This window comes from Morone saxatilis, unplaced genomic scaffold, assembly GCF_004916995.1.
Source record: "Morone saxatilis isolate NCDOM2014 unplaced genomic scaffold, NCSU_SB_2.0 Contig17, whole genome shotgun sequence".
Classification (NCBI taxonomy): Eukaryota; Metazoa; Chordata; class Actinopteri; family Moronidae; genus Morone; species Morone saxatilis.
Genome location: NW_023339729.1, coordinates 8,349,999 through 8,369,434, shown reverse-complemented (window position 1 = coordinate 8,369,434; position 19,436 = coordinate 8,349,999). Strand labels below are relative to the sequence as shown.

Genomic DNA, 19,436 nt, shown 5'->3' with positions numbered 1-19,436 from the left:
TCTACTGTTTTGTGTGTGTGTGTGTCACCTGGGCAGAGGGAGATGCCGCAGGCCACCAGAGAGTAGCTAGTGTTTAACAGGATGACCTGGTCCTTCTTCAGCTGGAAAGCAGGCTGAAAAGTGGGGAACGGGTACACCACCTGGTACCTGCTGTTGAGCACGTAGCCATGCTCCAGACACTCACCACTTCCTGGGGAGAGAAAAGGATGAAGTGAGATGAGGATGAGAGAGAGCAAGAGAGAGACAGTGAGAGAGAGAGGGGTAGTGACAACAGTAAGTGTGTGTGTGTTTACCTGTGCGTATGGTGGTGGCTGAGGGAACTGGGCAGCAGTGAGAGCAAGGTTTAGGAGGAGGCATGGAGGCGATGGTGATGTAGATGTCTCTGTTGTTTTCATCACTCATCATTAAGTTCATCAGAACGGAGCTTGAACTGCGTGTGCTGGCAGGCAGAACCACACAGGAATACAAAATGACTCATCGATTACCTACACACCGCAATAACATCATTCTAGCTTAAACTGAATCAGCTCCACGTGGCTGCTGATAGATGTGTTTATTATTTCTTACTTGAAGCCAAAGATGACAATTTTGGAGTGGTCGTTTGGCCACTCACACACAGTCAGGTACAGGTCGCTGTAGATTTCCTCTCCTGCAAACAGACGCACATGGTGGACCTGAGAGAAAAAGCACACATGAGACAAAGGACGAGATATCTACACATTAAGTTGACTTATAGGCGTTCTGCAGTTATAATTCTAACAGGAAGACATGGTATCTAATTAGTCTTAATTTGTGCTCATTCTGATGGATGGATCACAACAAGGTTCTAGTGAGTACATTTCCTTTCCTTTACCTGTTTGAGTCTACTGTGCAGGTTGAACTCCCACCAATAGAGATGGTAGGTATAGAAAGAGAAATCATCATCTTCCCCACAGTCACTGGTGTAGGACAGAACGTAGCGGCCGCATTTGGTAAAGCCAAGAAAGATATGTCTAGAAAAAAAAATGATGCACCAATGTTGAAGAATATTACACATGGTCACTAGCAGCACCAATCTGGTTAATATTGGCACTGATAGTGACCTTATAAAGCAGACTGGGTATCAGCCATGGCCATATTAAATAAAGTTTCTTAGTCAATAACATTATAAATCGTTTTCATTATCAGTTATATTTATTATGTCGTGAAGGGGCTGCCGACGCAGATTTTAGTGCCACAGCAATCCCTGGCCTCCTGCTGCCTTACACAGAAATGATTCTGATTAATTGAGGTATGCAGATTTTTAATTTGTGAAAAAGAGAATATTAGTTTTGGATCTTTCATCTGTATTGGCAGATTTCTTGAGTGGAGGTAATCATGCAGCAGGATCACGTGTAGACAGAGCATCAACAATCCTGACTGACACAGCAAACATCTCATTTGGATTTAAATGCTCTCAGTGAGCTAAACAAGGTGTACTGCAGTCCACTCTGTAAGATAAGGCGCTTAATGACAACAAACCCATTTATTAAACACACACACACACACACACACACACTGACCCTGCTCTCAGGAACTCCTCGCTGACAATGTTCTTCAATGGGACACATACTCGGGGTGGCAGCTTCCTGAACAGACGCTGAGAAAACTGTCCTGACAGCTGCAGAACAAGCAGAGAGTGAATACAGACGAGGATAAATGAGCACACAGAACTGTGTAGCAGATACAGGGCTGGCAGTATGATGGGGTCTCCTTTTCAGTCGGGATGGTTCACAACAGAAGAAAATCCAGCTTCGTACAAATCCCCCAGCAACACACCAGAGCATGTAACAGGGTTGAGCACACACACTGCTCAGGTGTCTGCTCAGGTGTTATATGTAAGGGTCGAGGCTGCATTTAAGTTGCTGCTGTGCTTTAGCTGAAGCTAACGCAGATTGAGCTCACATATTACAATAAAAAGGTATTTGCCATTGACTTTAACAGCTAGCATGCTAAGCCTGTTCCTTTCCATTCAGATGTCTATGCGGCAGTTAAGTAAAACACACGAAGAGAGACAAACACCGAGACAATAGGCTAGAAAGTAGGAGTCACTCGATGTCTTCACACTTTGTAGCATTAGCTCATTAGCCACCTGTCTGCCATTAGACGTTAGTTAGCTGCCGAGCTAGTTAGCAGCTAACCTAGCCCCTGAAGCTACTGGAAACAAGGCGGCTTTCACTGAAGCAGTCTGCCATTATTTCGGATCCACCCTTCCCCTGTTTCATGTCACACGTTTCGTGGATTCATGCCTACCTTCCCGCGCATGAGAAGCTTCACGACATGGTCTCTGTGTTTCCTTTGAGCTTTCTGTTTGCTGTCGTCCTTTTCGGATTTCGAGCTGGGCGCCATCTCTCACTGAACTGCTGTCCCTCGCTGCTCTGAGGACTGTCGCTATTGGTCCGCAGGCTGCACGGGACTGCCCTCACTCCCCGGTGGACACATCCATCAAGACCACAACAAAGGTAGGGAGCGACAGAGGGGACACCCTACAGAGGGACCTTAAATAGCTCTGTTATATAGGCTCGTCTCTTCCAGCATTACTAGTGCAATGTAAGTTCAGTCGTTTATCTGATACGACTTTAGCGCTACGTCTAAATGTTAAACCACCAATCATAATGCTGTTGATGGCCACACAAGAGATAGAGAGAGAAACTGGTAATTTGAATGTTTTTATTAAGTATTTAAAAACAAGCTGTAAAAAATAACATTAAAAAAAAAAAAATCAGCATACAGTAACGGAACCTATCGGAACAACAAAAAACAAAACAATCTCCAACAATAATGAAATTAAATCGAGGGCAGGCAAGCACACAAACACATACATGCACACACAACCAGCCTACATACTGTAGGGCAGTTTAGTGCCTTATTACAGCCAACTTTCACACATTTTTCTGTTCAGTAGCATACACTGTATACAGACACACACAACCCCCCTTACAGAAAATAATTACAATGAATAAAATGAAAACTAAGAAATCATGATAGCAGATAGAAATACACCTGCAACTTAAACACTGGGAATGTTTTTAAAAATGAAGTTTAAAAAAAAAAAAATATATATACCAAGAAAAAAAAAAAAAAGAAAAAAAAAGACCCACATTTCTGTATTTCTTACAAACATAATTTCTGAATATATTCAAAATACTGCTAGACTGTTTTTTTTTTTTTACCCTCAGGAAATTGATGGGGAAAAACTACTTAAATTTAAGTCAGTGTTGAGATGGTGTTGTTGTGCTAGCTTGCAAGCAAAGATGCTTATTATTTCACATTTTAAAAAAGGATCGGATGTATAACAAGGTGTGGGTGAGGTGAAAACTGATTCAGGGGCAAACTGAATTATAACCCAAGTAGTTATTTAGTGCTTTGTTCAATGCATGGGCAAAATGTGTTCCCTTTTTCCTTTCTACAATTTTGACTTAAAAAAAACCCCCAAACAACAATGTTGGAATAGAAAATGTCGAGGTGGATGAGTAAACCATGGTCTTGTCTGATTAAAGCCAAAAAGGAAATCTCTTGATAGAAAAGAACAAACGAGTCCAGAGAGCCATCGCAACCGTCCGAGTCCGTCGTTTACTGGGCCTGGAAAGAGAGACAAATAATTGTTTTTTAGTCTTTGCTTTGTAGAGAAATGTGAAAATTCTGGCTCATATGGTGTGTGTGAAGTATATGAACAGACCCAATATTTCATGGCCGATAAACTGTCAACTGCCCAACAGTCCTCACAGTGCCACACTTTAAATGAGGTTTTTGCATGTTCTTAAAGTTTGCTCCTGTTGTACAATGTAAAGATCTGATTGAACTGAACAAATCAAACCAACAGAAATGGTGGCTAGTTAAACTGCCTGTACACAAAGTGATATCCATCCATTTGTTGACTGCCTGGATGCTTCTCTAAGCTACAGTCATTTTACTACAATCCTCAAGTTTTATAGTTCACCAATAATGATATATAAAGATAGAAACAATGCAAGTGATTAAAACTAATAACTCACAATATCTCATTCTAAAAATCACAAAAAAGGTACAAAACAGTCAGGGAAACATTTCTGTAAAAATGGGTATTCAATATTTTGGTAATGTGTTCTTGTTAGACATTTAGTAGTGGATACAAACACCAGTAAAACTCCACAATTCTCGATACCCAATTTAAAACCACGGTATAAAATAGGGATGCAATATAGGTTAATAGCTCTGCTTTGCATTAAGAAAAGAACTGCATCCATCCAGGTGAAAATGCTGCCCCGTAGTACCGAGTACTGAATATTAGTGCTGTCAAGTTTTCAGAATTTTGGCATCGACTTGGTACCCAAGTATCAGTTCTTGTGACATCCCTTGTTCTTGGCAGATAATTGTTTTTAGCTCACTAGACCTTGGCAGCTACAAGGTTAATTTTGGACTCTGGTTGTGGATGTATTACCTGTTGTCCTTGCTGTGGACCAGGTGCCTGTCCAGGTGCCTGTCCTCCCTGTCCATAGTAGGCAGCCTGCTGTCTGTAGTATTCAGCCCAGGCTGCGCTGTAGTCCTGCTGGCCTCCAGCTGCAGCGCCCCCTCCTCCTGCAGCCGCTGCTGCCACTGCTGTGGCAGTTGCTGCTGCACCTGGAGCAGCTGCTGCCCCTCCAGCTGGCTGGGCTGGGGAAACACACAGTCATGCACTCTTTTATTTCACAGTACACAACCAACACCAGTGTGACTGATTCATTTAACAGTAATAATTCCAATACCAATAGTACTAAATGTAATACGAACAATACTCTGTTCATTCTTCCAGAGAGAACCTTGTAGTCTAAACCTCACAGTAGATCCCACTTACTCATGCCCATCTTTTTGTAGTACTCCTCCCAGGCTTTGGTGTAGTCTGGCTGGCCCCCAGAGGCCTGTGCTGCTTGGCTCTGATCCCCTGGTGAAGCAGCTGCAGGGGCTCCTGGAGTCTGGGCTGCCATGGCACCCCCTGGCTGTTGGCCATAATACTGTGCATAGTAGGCTGCCCATGCTGCATTCGGGTCGGCCGCTGCCTTACCTTATGAGGGGAGGAAGGAAAATAGTATGAATAAAGTCTTTTATTTAGAAGAATACACTTATACCTGAAACCATTTACAGAGTTCCCTACAAAATTAAAAAATAATAACTTTAGGTGTTAAGTACAGAAACAGAAAAGCTGAGAAGAATGAAGGAACTTACTGGGGTCATGTGGACTTGGGGCTTGCCACTGCTGATAGGTGTTTCCCCAACCCTGAGGACAAAACTGGGGGCCACCAGGTGCGGCACCACTGGAGAGGAGGACAGCACCATTTAAAAAACACAAACTACTTTTTTATACTATTCTGTCTTGAAGGAAAATTAAAAATTCCTGCATTCAAGTGTCATTATTTCTGAATTGTACTTACTGAGGAGCACCACCAGGAGGCCCTGCATTATAAGGGTTGGGATTATAGGGACCCATTGGACCACCTGGGCCTCCTGGACCAGGACCACCACCACCACCACCCCCCACTGGACACAACGGAGCCTGGAGAAAACAGGAAGAAGCAACTCAAACTTCAAATCAACCAAGAGTGTGTGTTCTCCTTTGTTAACTGTGTAACAGGTTTGAACCATTTATTCTCTTTGCTCTGAGTCACTTGAACGTACCTCAATCTTCTCTTCTATAAGCTGCTTCGCATGATCAATCTGTTGGGGGGACCCTCGGATGGTGAACAGCTTGAAGTTTGGGTCTCCGTTTGGCGGAGGCTGACGAGATATCTCCACAAATGCACCGGTCTGTTGGTTGATGGACTTGACATTCTCTCCTCCTCTGCCGATGACAAGCCCACATTTGTGGGCAGGAATTGAGAAAGTCATCTCTCCTCCTGGAGGACCCCAGTTACCCTGGCCTCTACCCCGTCCTCGCCCACCAGGCGGCATCCCTGCACCAGGACCTGAGGGACCCTGTGGAGATAACGTGCCTCACGTTAGGTTTAACTGTTCAACAAACAGCAAGGCTCCGTTTCTGTCAACAGCTTGTACCTACCCCCTGCCCGCCCTCCTCTCTGGCACGGATGCTCTGTAGCAGGTCAGTGATGATTGAGGCCGCATGCTCACACTGGTCTGGTGGACCCATGATATGGGCTATTTTATCAGGACCTGTACCATCATCTGTAAGGGATGACAAAGGGACAGGCACATTTATTATTGGCAGAAGTTTGTACGGGGACTGAAATCAAAAGGATCAACTGGAAAGAGAGGAGATTTTGCATCAGTCCAGATGACTGACTTTTAAAGTCTTATGGATCCATATTTCTTCATACCTGGTCAATATTATAGTAGCTGCAATTTTAACTAGCTTCAGATGTAAAAGACACTGGAAAAACAGCACAATTAAGATAACTACAGTAAGCTAAATACAACAAAATTAAAGTATGTTTCCTGCCACCTAAATGGTAAAACATGAGATAATATTCCTGCAAGTGGAGAGCTTACCTGGTTTAAACTGTATCTTCACCCCAGCATCGCTCTGGATCTTCTTGATCATTTCCCCACTTCGGCCAATTACAACTCCCACAGAATGGCGAGGCACAGCTATCTGCAGAATTACAAAAACAAAAGTAGTTGAGTCTCATCCATTTATTTTATAAATGTTTTTAAAAATAGGCGTCACTCATAACTTTTTTTTGTATTTAAAAAACAAAAGGATTACTTACATCAATGCCGCCACCGCCGCCGCCAACGCCGCCACCGCCTATGCCACCACCACCTCCTCCTCCTCCTCCTCCCATCCTTGATCCATATTCACTCCTGTCTCCAAAACCTGCATGATCCCTGTCTCGTAGAATCTCATTGACCATCTCCTTAGCTTGCTAAAAAAAAAATAAAAATAAAAATCAACACAAGGAAGATATGATGATTTGAAGGGTAAACAGGGGCACAAAACATGTCCCACTTAGTCAGAACCTTCTCAACAGTGCTTAAAGAGTACCTGCACTTTGAAGGGGTCTCCAATGATGCGTAGGGGTTTATCAATGTTGGGTGGCTGGGATCCATCTTGAATGAGAATCATTTTAACTCCAGCCCGTTCCTAATATTTTGCAGGAGAGTAATGTTACACTGATTACACTGACCAAATTGAGTGATTATAGAGTTATATCAAAAAGGTACCATGTGATTCTTACCTGTAGCTGTTTGATGGTCTCTCCTCCTTTGCCTATAATAAGGCCGGCCTTGCCTGCAGGGATGATCATCTCCTGCATGGAACCTGACTGCCCATTGGTCGACTCATGACCCCTTGACACTATGTCATCGATAAGTGCCTTGGCTCTCCTGGAAGCAAATTCAAATGAAAGAAGGGTGATTAAATTATTGAATTACAGGTCATGCAAGCAATTTGGTAATGGTTCGCACTATTCCGACTTATTACAGGCAGTGCAAGAAGGCTTTGGCTGAATTCATGGATGTCTAGGGGATCAAGCAGTATGTCCTTTCAGAAGGCAGAAAACTCATTAACCTAGACCCAACAAATTTTGAACAATCATTCTGAGAAGTTAAACAAACGGAAATCCTTTCCCCTCGTCTGACTGCGCACATCATGGTTAAGACACCTTTGTGCCCTGAGCCCTGACCACGAACTTCCACCCACCAGTTTTTTTTTTTGTTTTTTTTAAATAAATAAAATGGGGCAGAGCACGGCTGAGCATACCAACAAAAGTAGAGAGACGTGCGTAATCTGTCAAAGTGCTCAGGAGTCAGGGACTACCCTTCGAGCTTTTGTATGTCTTGCAAAAGTGCTTTTTTGGTTGTGAGTTTGCATATTTTCTGTGTTTTTCCCCCCCCTCTTTCAACTTTGAGATTTAAGGAGTTTACTGGTGGACGTATTCACCTTACTTGTTGCCATTAGCTAGCCGCTAGGTCCAAAGCTCCTGTACTAGTGATGTAACGTACGCTGAGAACCCAGTCTGCTAAAGTCACCCAATAGGATGGCTAAGTTAGCTGCATGCTAACCAGACAACAGCAGCTACAGTTAGCAGCTAAAGTACCTACCTGCTAACAAGTAGCTATACTTCCATTAGTAAACTCTGAAAAACCACTGAAAGTTGATGCATAGCAGCCAGAGAAAATCAGAGGGAAACAAGAAAATATTTACTCCATAATATATGATCCAGTCCACCAACATTAGTGAATAAAGTTATAGTTACAGACAGCTTGTTTCAATCAGAGGACAAACTGAGGATGCATGAAGATAAATAAGGTTGTTATTTAAGAATGAATCATGCAAACCTACTCTAGTGGAGTCTAAGAATATAGAGCTGGAAGTGAGCATAATAGGTCCCCTTTAAGCGAGAACTACGCTTTCTTAATAAACTTTAAACCAGCCGATAAATCTCTGGAGAAGCTGAATAAGGTCATTTCTTCATCTTTGAGCCAAGCTGCTAGACATCCATTGACAAAAAGTCCCCACAAACCAAACTGAGTGGAATAGTTGCATTGTTTTAAATATGAACACCAACTTACTGTACAGCATCTGGTGACCCGGTCAGAGAAACACTTCTTTCTGAAAGACCAGCACTGTCTGTGAATGAATAAGAAAATATGTATCAATCCAAGAGCAACTGGAAAATCCATTACATTTTGACTTAGTAATTCTGGGCTTGGCACTTAGCTCACCGTGTGCAATCTGGACCTTGCAGCCAGAATCTTGCTGTATTTTGTTAATCTGTTCACCTCCTCTGCCAATGACTTTGAAGACAACAGCAAAGAGGTTTAGATGTTAGATTGAACATGTAACGCAGCAACTCAAGCATCATGTCTATGGTTTAAATGTATGTGCATGTACTCACTTAGACCAACCATGCCATCGGGCACCCTGTACTCTTCTGTCATTGTGGAGGGCCTGGTGGTGCAAATAAAAAAAAAAAATGAAAAAAAAAAAGGTATATATATAAAAAGGATCTTGTCTCTGTCATAACCACAAGCCCCCAAAATGTTCAGTAAAAGAAACACTTAAAATAAACCCGTACCTTTGTTGGGACAGAGCAGCTAGCTGAGCTCCAATAGCTGTAAGAGAAGGAACAAGTGGTGAGAGGCTGGAAACTGAGCAGAGCGAGTGCTTGCAATTGGATCAATGTGTGTATTTAACGTACACAATGCTGAATCTATTTCGCTCTGTGATGCTACCTTCTTAGCATCGGGTTCATCTGAAAACAGAAGAAAGTGTGAGTCTTACAATGTAGAGAAACAAATGCTGATCATGTGTTCGTTTGTGCTGATTTTTAACCTGCTTCTTCCAGGGATCGTTTCTGTGCTGCGAATGGATAGCTCTCAGCACCTCCGTTGTTGCTCACTGAGGGAACACCGTCTCCACCGATTTTAGCCGCAATCTAGAAAGACATACACTGGATAAAGGTTCTGCAATACGTCCCCAAGACAGTGATGAAGAACTCTCAGGGACCCAGAGTTTTGGCGGGAGAATCTCAACAACAGACAGCAGAAGTTGTGATGCATGAAGATCAATTTACTCATGAGCACCACACTGACGAGGTCATCTGGGCCTAAAGACCACACATTTAGAACGGAAAGCCTTTGTGTGAGCTGTTGAGTTTGAAAGACGGGGGCATTTACTAGACAGGGAGGGTCTAGCAATGGCAATAATTTACATCATGGGAAATACAGGATCTAGTCTTTGAGGCTTGACCAGGGCTCAAAATGAACTGTCCCACCTTCTACCTTTAGCTGTCCCATACTTAACAACTATAGTCCCAACTGAAACTCTTAATATTTAATAATTGTGTTTCAGTAACTTGCATCACTTCAATCACTCCGGTACCACCATAGATGTGTTGCTCTTTGTTCCCTACACTGCACCTATAGGGAGGGGAGAATGGGGAGCGAGGGGAGAGGAGAGGGAGAGACCTCTACGTTTGATTTTGTGGGTGTAAGCATGTGACATATAGCATAGAGCTCATGCTGGTGCCACCTCACATTTTTCAAATTTGCACACCTAACAATGAAAACGATACGTATCCATGACGTAACTTTCACTTTCCACTTTATTTTTGGCCCTCGAGGGAAGTTGCTTCTACAGCAAGGCAGAGTGTCCCTTTAAAATTGATCTCTTTACAAGTCCTGATTTTTAGAGCCTGGGGCACTTGTCTTTTATAATTTATCATGGTTGTATTATGTTTATCTATTGTTTGTATAATTTGGTCATCTTTTAACAGACCAAATCTACCTGTGGGTACAAATAAAGTAACCTTGAGTTAACATAAAAGAACATAGGAATACAATACTGATTTATGAATGTAGTCATCTTATTGCTAATGATACATTGGTTTACTCTCCCACACACCATCTTTGTATCTCAGGTCATATTTTTTGTCCATGGGACATCCTTAGTTTTGAGGACTGACCCACACTACTGTGTTTCTGCTGCATTCATTTTTTACCTCCTCTTTTGTTATTTTTCCTCACTAGTGCCTCAACTTAATGGAAGTGCAATACTGAATTGCTTGAATCCCCCTTTTATTTCTACATGACTAAAAACAGAGACCTTTGTTTTAGCTGAAACAATTAATTGATTACTCAATAGACAGAAAACAAGCTACAACATTTTTTTTGTGTTTGATAAATTAAACAAAAAAGCAAACGTGGTCAAACAATCTCTAGTTTCAGTTTTCTATTTTATAGATAGAATAAAACCTCGATAGATTAATCTATAATGCGAACAGTTAGTCGTCGCTGCCCTAAATACAAAGACCTGTAAGGCAGTTTCACTCTCTCACCGCTGACCGTAAAAGAAACATCTAATTTAATTTAAGTCTCTAACTTACTTTTGTCCCTGTAATACTAGTTATCAATACAGTCCAATAAGAGAGTCGGTGGAGCTCGTCTCCGGACATTACAATGTCTCGACAATGTGAGTTAATGGTCCATTTGTTGTAAAATGGTGTTTCACACATTGAGGAGTTAAATTATCCTCCTACCGTGAACTAACACTATAACACAGCTCAATTAGCTGGTCCTTAACCTCACCCGCGGTTCCCGCTGTCGACCAAATCCTCTATTGTACGTGAAGCAGTGACCTACATTGCTGCCGCGGTTCAATCCACCACCGTTTGTAACCGATCAGTCGACCCGGTCGGTCAGCGTGTTAACACAAATGAATGGTAATGCTACAATGCTACAATGCTACTAGCTCGCTGCTAGTAGCGGGTAGCTAGTTAAGTACGGCTAACGTCACGGGTAATTAAGCTAGCTTCAGTTTCCCAGCAGCTAACTCGCTCTCCGGCTGCCTCCTCTTGTGGTCGAGCTCTCGGTTTGTCTTTACCTGTCTAGCTCGTTGTACAGCATCTGCAAAAGCGTCGTTTTTCATCCCAGCGCCGACTCCGTTTGTCGGCAGAGCGCCGTAATCAGACATGCTGCTCACAAGGGGCAAATAGACACAGGGGGCAGGCTGAATGCTTCGGCCGGGTCGAGCTGCGCAGAAGCGGGAAGGCTAAACAGGAGCGTACGGAGGACACCAATGTGAGTGAGGCTGCCTACCACGCCGGCAAACTTCCCTACTTAAAATAACCAATCAACGAACCTTGAACAGCCGGGTCTTCTTCTTCTTCCTCTTCCTCTTCTTCCTTGTACCGCGGGCTGTTGACGTCCAGTGTTATAAAGTGAAGATACCGCCACCTCCTGGGCTGGAGGTGGGCTGGCCGGGGTGCAGATGACGCCCAATTGAATTAAGACATTATATATTTATTAACTATTTTACAATGGGAAATATAATTTGTAACAACTAAGGTGTAAAAATAGAACTTGCACTTGTAAAAACGTGTTAAAAACAGTGAATAAGGGTTTCATGCATTATCGGAGACAATGCATCTTATTTTTAATAATAATTATACATCATGTTATTGTAAGGCAAGAGGTAGCAAGGTCAACACAACTAACTTATAAACAAGGCATGTGTCCCTTTAGCCAATAAACATTTATTTGTTTATTTAACACTTTGACAGACTTGTAAAATAAAGCTTTCTAAAAAACATCGTATTCAATTATTTGTTTGGAAACCATGGGATCAAACTGCATATGAGCGGTCCCTTTTGGCATTATAGTTCCCCTTGCTTGCATAACTATTATACTGCACTGCCAGAGCTATTTAGTGAAACTATATTGAATGGACAAAAGTAATTAGTGACAACGTACTTAGGTACTGTTGCATGGCAACTAAAGGCAACAGGGTTGAAGCTCATAAGGACAAATGGCTGAGTATTAGTGCAGTGAGTTTATTAGGCTGTCTGGTCTACGGAAAGCTACCAATTCTCAACATTTCAGTTCTACAAAAAAAAAGCTTAATGGCATTTTTTTAACAAAAGCAGCCCAATGCATGGGTTTATTAGCATATTCTATAATAAATACTGACACATTAAAAATGTTCATTGGCATTAAATAGCATTTGTTATTGTTTCATGATACAGACAAACCCTTTACCATAGTGTATATACATACAGTTTATGAAAATACTATGTGGCACTGGACCCAGTAGTGTGTTTCAAACATTAGAAAAAAAGACACAAACACACCTCTCTGAACAGGAAGACTTATAAAACATAAGAATTTTACATGAGAGGTTATCAAGGGTCCTACTTGCTTGATATGGCTGTGTCAGTTTCACTCCTGTAAAATATAAAGTCCTCTGTTGTGCTTCAGTTCAGTAGTTTTCTGCTGTTGTTTGGTAATTATTTCTCTACATTAGTATTTGTAACATTGGTTTAAGATGAGTCAATCAAAGTCCTGACTCTGTAACTCCACCTGTGTGCAGCGACTTCAGGGTCAATTGGATCAGTCCTCCTATCAATCCTTTATCTTCTCTATACATCACCTAGGAGAAAAGATAATGCTGTAGGAATGTAACATGGCTCCCAAGTTTGGTTCTGTTTGTTCTCAGGCAAGTTCATGCTCGTCTTCATCTGTCAAAGTCAATGCAATAGCAGGAGGCTAGTTAATTAACTGCTGGCATGCATTGCACTGCAATATATCACACGTGAATCTCATCACAGCAGCTGCCAGCTGTCAGTCAAACCTCAGTCAGCAGTTCAGGTAAGCTCCTCCAAATGTGAGCTGCATGGTTTATGTTCCATCCTATCATCCCCATCCTGCAAGCTCAAGACCTGTGATCACAGGACCATGTATTCATCCCCAGTCAAGGCCCAGTTCCTCATGCATTGCCAACAGATTTGTTCATGCTTGTAGTTGAAAGCCACCCCAAACCTTTTTCTACCCATTCCCTTTCCCGCCTCTCCTACCCTCAATGTCCACTCCCAGGACTATCCTCGTGTATTCGTAGACGACGTAGGACACACTGACAGCAGGGATGACTTTCAGCAGGTTAGGGGAAATTCCTCGATAAAGTCCAGCCACCCCCTCCTGGGTCATGATGTTGTAGAGTAACGTCGACATGGAGAGTTTAGGGGATCCCTTCACTGAAGCTGAGGGGAAAGAAAAAGATGAGCTTCACTGATGACTTCTGGTCTCTCACTACATGAGACTCTGGTGACACCTGGTACTAATAAAGACGATAGACCTGCAATTACATTACTGCCAGATATTTTCCAAAGCATATAATGCACTGAGACCTCAGAAATGGTAGTTTGATAAAAGAAACCTTCACTCAGGATTCACATACTATCACATCTCGCAAATTCCACCACATATTCCTGACTGGATATAGTTTGAAATGATTTTTGTACCTATCAGGCAGCCATTGGTTTTGTGAGAGAAACTTTGCCTAAGTTTGCCTAAGAGAAGAAATCACGCACAATAAACATTTGGTTTCCTTTACTGTTGCTTTATCAAGTTTACATTAGTGTTGAATCATGATGCAGTTGCGAGCAGGGGCGTCTTGAAAACCTGTTGCATTCAGTAAAGCTCCAACATTATGCAAGAATCAACCTTTGACAAAAATCCTCCTTTTCTTAATTTATGTATGTAAACCTATGGCTCACAAGAAGATATGAAGTCAATCTAGCAGCTAGAATGCTTTGGAAAACAGTCAGCATTAAGTTACAGTATATACCTTTACTCATAGTTTTATAGTGCTGGGGTTTGCTAAATTAGCATGCTTCCTTGCACATACAGATGGGTGATGAATTGAAGGAAAAACATGAACGTATTTGGGGAGAAATATAACAAATGCACACAAGGGGTTGTTGGATGGTTCCTCATCTTTACAAGAAAAGTGAACGCACCTCTATTGAGACGCACTGTTTCAATAGGGTGCATTAGGAGAAAAAATGATAAAATAACACAAATGACTGCTGAAGGCTGCTGTAGAGAAATGAAGCAATTCAATAAATTTACAGTGTGTAGGAGCTACTGTTTGTTACCATAAAATGAGGAAATATGTTTTGGGGTGCCATTCAAGGACTATGAGTGTCTATCATAAAGAGCACTGAAGCTTACACTAAGACACGTTCTGAAGGTTTTGACTCTGTATCTATATTAGTATGACCATCGTTATCCTAACCTTGTGCCTGTAAATCTATATTAGTATGAGACATCCGTTATCCTAACCTTGTGCCTGCATCCGGGTGCGGATCAGTGCCAGCGGGTAACTTGCCAGCTGTCCACAGGTGCTGGAAACAGCACCGCAGCCGACCAGTACCATAACCCCTGGGTCAGCCAAACCTCTGTTCCTGTTCAGCCAGGCAAACTTCAGAGTCTGTGGAATAGAGGGAGTGAGACTAAGGTAAATGCTAAGGAGACGTACTGTGAAAGCTGTGTGCTTTCATGTCTCTCTGACCTCGTAGACAGCCAGGTCGATGCCAGCGTAAGGCACAATACTCAGCATGTTGGGTAAATAGCCCTTGTAGAAGGCTGTGACACCCTCTCTCTGTATGATCTGTTTTGCACAGTCTGCTATTCCTGAGTATTGGCCCGTTTTCCTTAGTGTGAGACGGGTCTTGAGCACCTGTGGGGAAAAGGAAGAGAAAAGGAAAAACAACAAGGAGGAACAGAGAGAGAAAAGGTATCAGTCATTTCACACCACTCAGAAAAGTGTATTTTCTTGAAGCTATATAAATGTTTCTATGTGTGAATATTATTACCCTGATATTACCTCCATTGGGTAGATGGCTGTCTGAGCTATGGCACCAGCCAAACAGCCGGCAAGAAACCTCTCAGTAACCCTCAGATTTCTACTCTCATTACCGCCACGCATCACATTCTTGATCTATACAGAGTTACAGAGCAAAGAAAGAATAAAGTAAATAAAGTAAACATAATTCAAAACCCACAAATGATAATATAGAATTGATGGAAAATAGATGCACTGTTGCTACATTTTGGGAAATACACGTATTGTTTGACAGTTAGAATGAGAATAACCACGCCCTCCGTCCCCCCTTTCAAGTACAATAAAAATAGCCAGCAGCCAGTTAGCTTAGCTTAGCATAAAGACTGGAAACATGGGGACACAGCTAGTTTAGCTCTGTCCAAAGGTAACAAAATATACCTACCAGCACCGCTAAAGCAAACTAATTAACACATCATATTCCGTTTGTTTAATTCATACAAAAACCAAAGTGAAAAAAACATCACAGTGTGGGTTTACAGGGTGTTATGTGTCATACTATTTCTTGGCTGGGAGGAGTGACTTTCTGCAGAATTGCAAGGCAACTAGAAGAAAAGGAAAGGTCATATTGTCACTGTGTAGCACCTGAACGTACATTGGTGAACAGGCAGACCACTCCTTCATCTCTCCCCTCTCAGTTTCACAGGTTATTAATCTGGGTGATGGAGGCACCAGCATTTTGGTGTGTTGTTACTTAGTTAATATTTCAGGAGTCTCCATGCAAGTTATGTTAATGTTATGCTATGTTTCTTTCATTTGGTAGAGGCATTTCTTCATCAAAGGTCATACGACATACATATGTTGGGTTTTAGTGTTCTTCTCTATGCATCTCCCACAAAGTCTGGCACCAAACAGCATTAGAACAGTGTTGTTATGGTGTAATGATCCATCCTTGCTTTTATTACTTTCCTTGGAGTCTTGTCATCGCCGTGAGGGTGCCAAGCAACTTTCAGAAACCCCAAGAAATACTCCGGCCAGTATTTTCCTGTGTTTCCAGTCTTCATGCTAAGCTATGCTAATTATCTGCTGGCGGATAGATTTCTATTTAGCATACAGACAAGACACTCCCAAAATGTGGAATTATTCCTTTAAACATTTGATGAATGGATAAGTAGTAAAGTAAGTAAAGTTTTTTTAAATATTCGAAAGAGAATGAGAAATCATTATAGATGCCTGAAAGACATATGGGAATTCAAAAATGAATGGATGTTGTTCAGAGGTTCCAAAAACCCAAAACAATAAGGGAGGTCTCAAGTCTACTCCACCTGTTCATAAGCTGTGAATTTGATTGCAGTTTCTGGGGCAATTTTAAGAACATTGATTCCATTTCCTCTCCACAACGACCGCAATCCTCCTTCTTTCACCATGTACTGAAAAGTGCTCCGCACATTCCCTGTAAAATCAGTGGAACCGTGAACCTGGCAGAGTCAGATAGGAACACTTAGTGTAAAGCAGTAATGGCTGACTGAAGGTTCATTTCAAAGCTCTCTGCCACAAACCAAAGATAAACAGAAAACTCACACATAGGCAGTGACACGTGAATGATCATTTTGTTTAGACTGATCTAAGAGATGAACTCATAACTGACTGACCTGTCGGAAGACTTTGAGGCGGTCTAAGGGGGCAGTTCCAGTCCGAGATACAGACCCAGCAATGGCTCCAGCCATGAGCTGCCGCCACACATAACCAGACTTCTTCTCCTCTTCAGAAAATTCATCTGGGATGGTCAGTTGCTCACCTATATCCAACATCTACTGGACCCGTGGTGGTTGGAATGAGGATTATGATAATAAAGGGGAGAGCGGAAGAAAGAAAAGAGTCAAAAAGGCGATACTTGTCGGTCAGTCAGAGGTTCAAATCGAGGGGTAAATTTCCTCTAAAAATGATTTTTTTTTTCTTTTTCCTTTAACTCAACCATGTTGTTATTTAGATGTTAACACAATGCTGTTCTTGTTCAAGTGTGTGTGATCTCACCATTGAATGTTTCCAGTAGCGTGCTACGTCCTCCATGTTACTGAGAGGGTTAAACAGGAAATAATCTCGCCACTCGTTCCAGTCAATGGTCATGGTACCGTCTTTGTCCATTCTGAATGACACATAAACACATAAACAAGTTCTGAAATCGATATAAAGTAGAATCATTAAGGTACCCACTGACTTACAGAGGGTAGGATCAATAATTTGCTCACGTTTAAAGATAGAAGTGAGGAAACCTTTAATGCCTTGGTAGTAGTAGTATGAGAAGACACCTAACCTAACAGAGGAAATGAATGTGCAAAACTAACGCTATTTTAAAGACACTGGATGGAGGAAATGCAGCAACTTCTCAAAGTAAAAGTACCAATACTGAACTCTTAAGGTGCATTTCAAAAATCCTAGGTGCAAGAAAGTTGGGAAAGCTAATTTTTTCTCTTATGAAAAAGTGCAATGCAACAAAGCAACAGCATTAGAAGACGTAACTGTGTCATTATTTCAACAGACTTTCCTATTTGAGAAGGGATGAACAGGAAACATGCATAAGGAGGAATATCAGATAATCATAATAATAATAATCATCCAGGCTCTGATTATCAGAGCAACTACAATGTTCTGCCATCATCCCAAAACCTCTTGACCTATTCTAGACAGATGAAGGTCCCACATGTCATCTAGACAGTGACACTTTAATGTATCATATCAGGATGCAAAGCTCAGATGTAGGATGTTTAACCAGCCATCTAAACTCACTAAATCAGTTAAAATCTTTGATTGACAGAACTCCAACAAGTAATAATTTACTCAATGCACTTAGAGACCAGTTTTAGGGGGAAGAAATGTTTTGTCTTCAATTGTGTTAGTTCATGAGACAAAATTACTGAACGTATCTTGGCTGTTGGTGTGACATGGTAAAGCTTACAATTTGATGCTGAAATCTGGATTCTCAATTTGAGCTAATCCTTTAGCCTTTCATTGTTTGTATAAACCTGTTTCTGAACTACTATGCACGATAGTTCAGTTGAGAGCAGTCCACTATATTACAAAGTTTCAGTGATGAGAGTTGTTAACATGCAAGCCAAGGTTTTATACACATATGTGATATCAGACATCAACATACTGTTAACAGACCTTTGCAAAATCCTGGTGGCATCCTGAAGGCTAATGTTCACACCAATAGAGTGCAGAGAGTGCTGGATCTCCCCTGCATCTATGTGACCTATGAAGATCCACCAGTCACACACACAGAGAAATGACAGTATGGAGAACATTTTAAAATCCTATCAATATGAATGTTTTAAAGTAATATTGCCATCAATTATTATTTAAACTGTATGCTACGGGCTGCTACAGACCGTCATTGTTCCTGTCCAGGTTACGAAACATGATTTTGAGCTCTTTTTCATGGGTGCGAAGATACTGCGTGAACTCTTCAAAGTCCAGTACTCCATCCTGGTTGGTGTCCCCAGCCTTCACGAGCTGAAAAAACAGACAGCCAGGGCAGGTAATAATAAACAAATGTCTGGGCAGTTGGCAGATATTCAGTCTGGTAAACCAGAAGCTAGCTTGTAAACACCAGTGCAACAAATACTTTATAAATTACAGTCTGAAACCCTGATATCCCTTTATTCTTAATTCTGTACAACTGCATAAGTTTAGCCTATCGGTGGAAATACAATAGAGTTGACAGCTGTGAAAAACCACAAGATCAAGATTGCACTGGTTTGTAGTCTTTAAATACTCCTCTACCTTGCCATCTGTTGGACAAATAAAGCTACAACATGTTGTGTAGTCAAGGAATGACCAAACTATGTTAATTTAACTCATTTGTCTGTTGAACTATACTTTTAAATGTTACAAAGAATCTCATTGATGGTAGCTTTGCATTTCCGGGATTTGTTTATGAGAATGTTTCTGAAGGTTTTATTAATTAACTACAGTGTAAATATATTTATATTTTAATAAAATTTTATATTTTGTATTGAAGACATATAGTCTGTATTTGTTTATGATCCGAATATCATTTATTATACTGAAAAAGGTACATTTTCTACTATGATCCTGACCCATTACTGAAATCCTTTGGAAAAGTGGACCCAGGCTATGAAACTACCCATAATAAAGGTGGTGAAAAAGGGAGACAAATTGCTCCAGTAGGAATGATTATACTGACACAACCAATGAGAAATGGTACAAAAGAAAAGGTTGACACTCAACAATGACAATGATCCATATGTGAAAAGATATGAAGTGTAGGACCGAGAGAAAGGTTATCATTCTCATCTTACAAAGTCCTGCTCCTTGTACAGAAATAGACAGCATGCTGCCCTTTACATGTGCACACACACACACA

At 41.4% G+C, this 19,436-nt stretch overlaps 3 protein-coding genes across 5 annotated transcripts in view; all 3 read right to left on the bottom strand.

Moving 5' to 3' along the window:
* Positions 1–2,523, bottom strand: part of dcaf15 (DDB1 and CUL4 associated factor 15) — a 7,561-nt gene extending 5,038 nt beyond the window's left edge. Inside the window, exons 1-6 of the mRNA XM_035660798.1 lie at positions 2,272–2,523; positions 1,542–1,639; positions 854–992; positions 568–674; positions 294–439; positions 29–190 (exon numbers count right to left, since the gene is read on the bottom strand). Coding sequence (XP_035516691.1) covers positions 29–190; positions 294–439; positions 568–674; positions 854–992; positions 1,542–1,639; positions 2,272–2,367 — 748 coding nt within the window. The 5' untranslated portion in view covers positions 2,368–2,523. The remainder of the gene's footprint in view (positions 1–28; positions 191–293; positions 440–567; positions 675–853; positions 993–1,541; positions 1,640–2,271) is intronic.
* Positions 2,524–2,674: 151 nt separating this feature from the next.
* On the bottom strand, positions 2,675–12,188 carry khsrp (KH-type splicing regulatory protein). Of its 2 annotated transcripts, none has more exons than XM_035660792.1 (18): positions 11,573–12,188; positions 9,266–9,368; positions 9,132–9,185; positions 9,009–9,045; positions 8,829–8,881; positions 8,656–8,727; positions 8,503–8,560; positions 7,167–7,314; positions 6,974–7,072; positions 6,699–6,854; positions 6,478–6,580; positions 6,029–6,153; positions 5,650–5,946; positions 5,406–5,527; positions 5,200–5,288; positions 4,832–5,038; positions 4,439–4,650; positions 2,675–3,600 (listed from the first exon to the last, which is right to left on the bottom strand). In XM_035660792.1, the coding sequence occupies exons 5-18, from the start codon at positions 8,869–8,871 to the stop codon at positions 3,592–3,594; spliced, it is 1,740 nt and encodes a 579-aa protein (XP_035516685.1). In that variant the 5' UTR covers positions 8,872–8,881; positions 9,009–9,045; positions 9,132–9,185; positions 9,266–9,368; positions 11,573–12,188; the 3' UTR covers positions 2,675–3,591. The 2 variants fall into 2 exon arrangements, with proteins under 2 accessions (XP_035516685.1, XP_035516684.1); XM_035660791.1 differs by lacking the exon at positions 11,573–12,188 and adding an exon at positions 11,315–11,563.
* Positions 12,189–12,338: 150 nt separating this feature from the next.
* The window catches only part of slc25a23a (solute carrier family 25 member 23a), a 9,681-nt gene continuing 2,583 nt past the window's right edge, over positions 12,339–19,436 (bottom strand). Inside the window, exons 3-12 of one of the 2 annotated variants that reach the window (XM_035660794.1) lie at positions 18,439–18,562; positions 18,215–18,302; positions 17,084–17,195; positions 16,702–16,860; positions 16,375–16,527; positions 15,095–15,208; positions 14,780–14,947; positions 14,551–14,698; positions 13,284–13,466; positions 12,339–12,859 (exon numbers count right to left, since the gene is read on the bottom strand). In XM_035660794.1, the coding sequence (XP_035516687.1) occupies positions 12,849–12,859; positions 13,284–13,466; positions 14,551–14,698; positions 14,780–14,947; positions 15,095–15,208; positions 16,375–16,527; positions 16,702–16,860; positions 17,084–17,195; positions 18,215–18,302; positions 18,439–18,562 (1,260 nt within the window). In that variant the 3' untranslated portion in view covers positions 12,339–12,848. The other variant, XM_035660793.1, reaches the window with a different exon arrangement.

Excerpts from the sequence above, each read along its gene's own strand:
- khsrp (XM_035660791.1), bottom strand. The coding sequence starts at position 11,404 with ATGTCTGATTACGGCGCTCTGCCGACAAACGGAGTCGGCGCTGGGATG. Across the intron at positions 8,561-8,655 it reads CAAGGTCCAGATTGCACACG|ACAGTGCTGGTCTTTCAGAA; the intron begins GTGAGCTAAGTG and ends ATTCATTCACAG. Across the intron at positions 5,947-6,028 it reads GAGAGGAGGGCGGGCAGGGG|GGTCCCTCAGGTCCTGGTGC; the intron begins GTAGGTACAAGC and ends TTATCTCCACAG.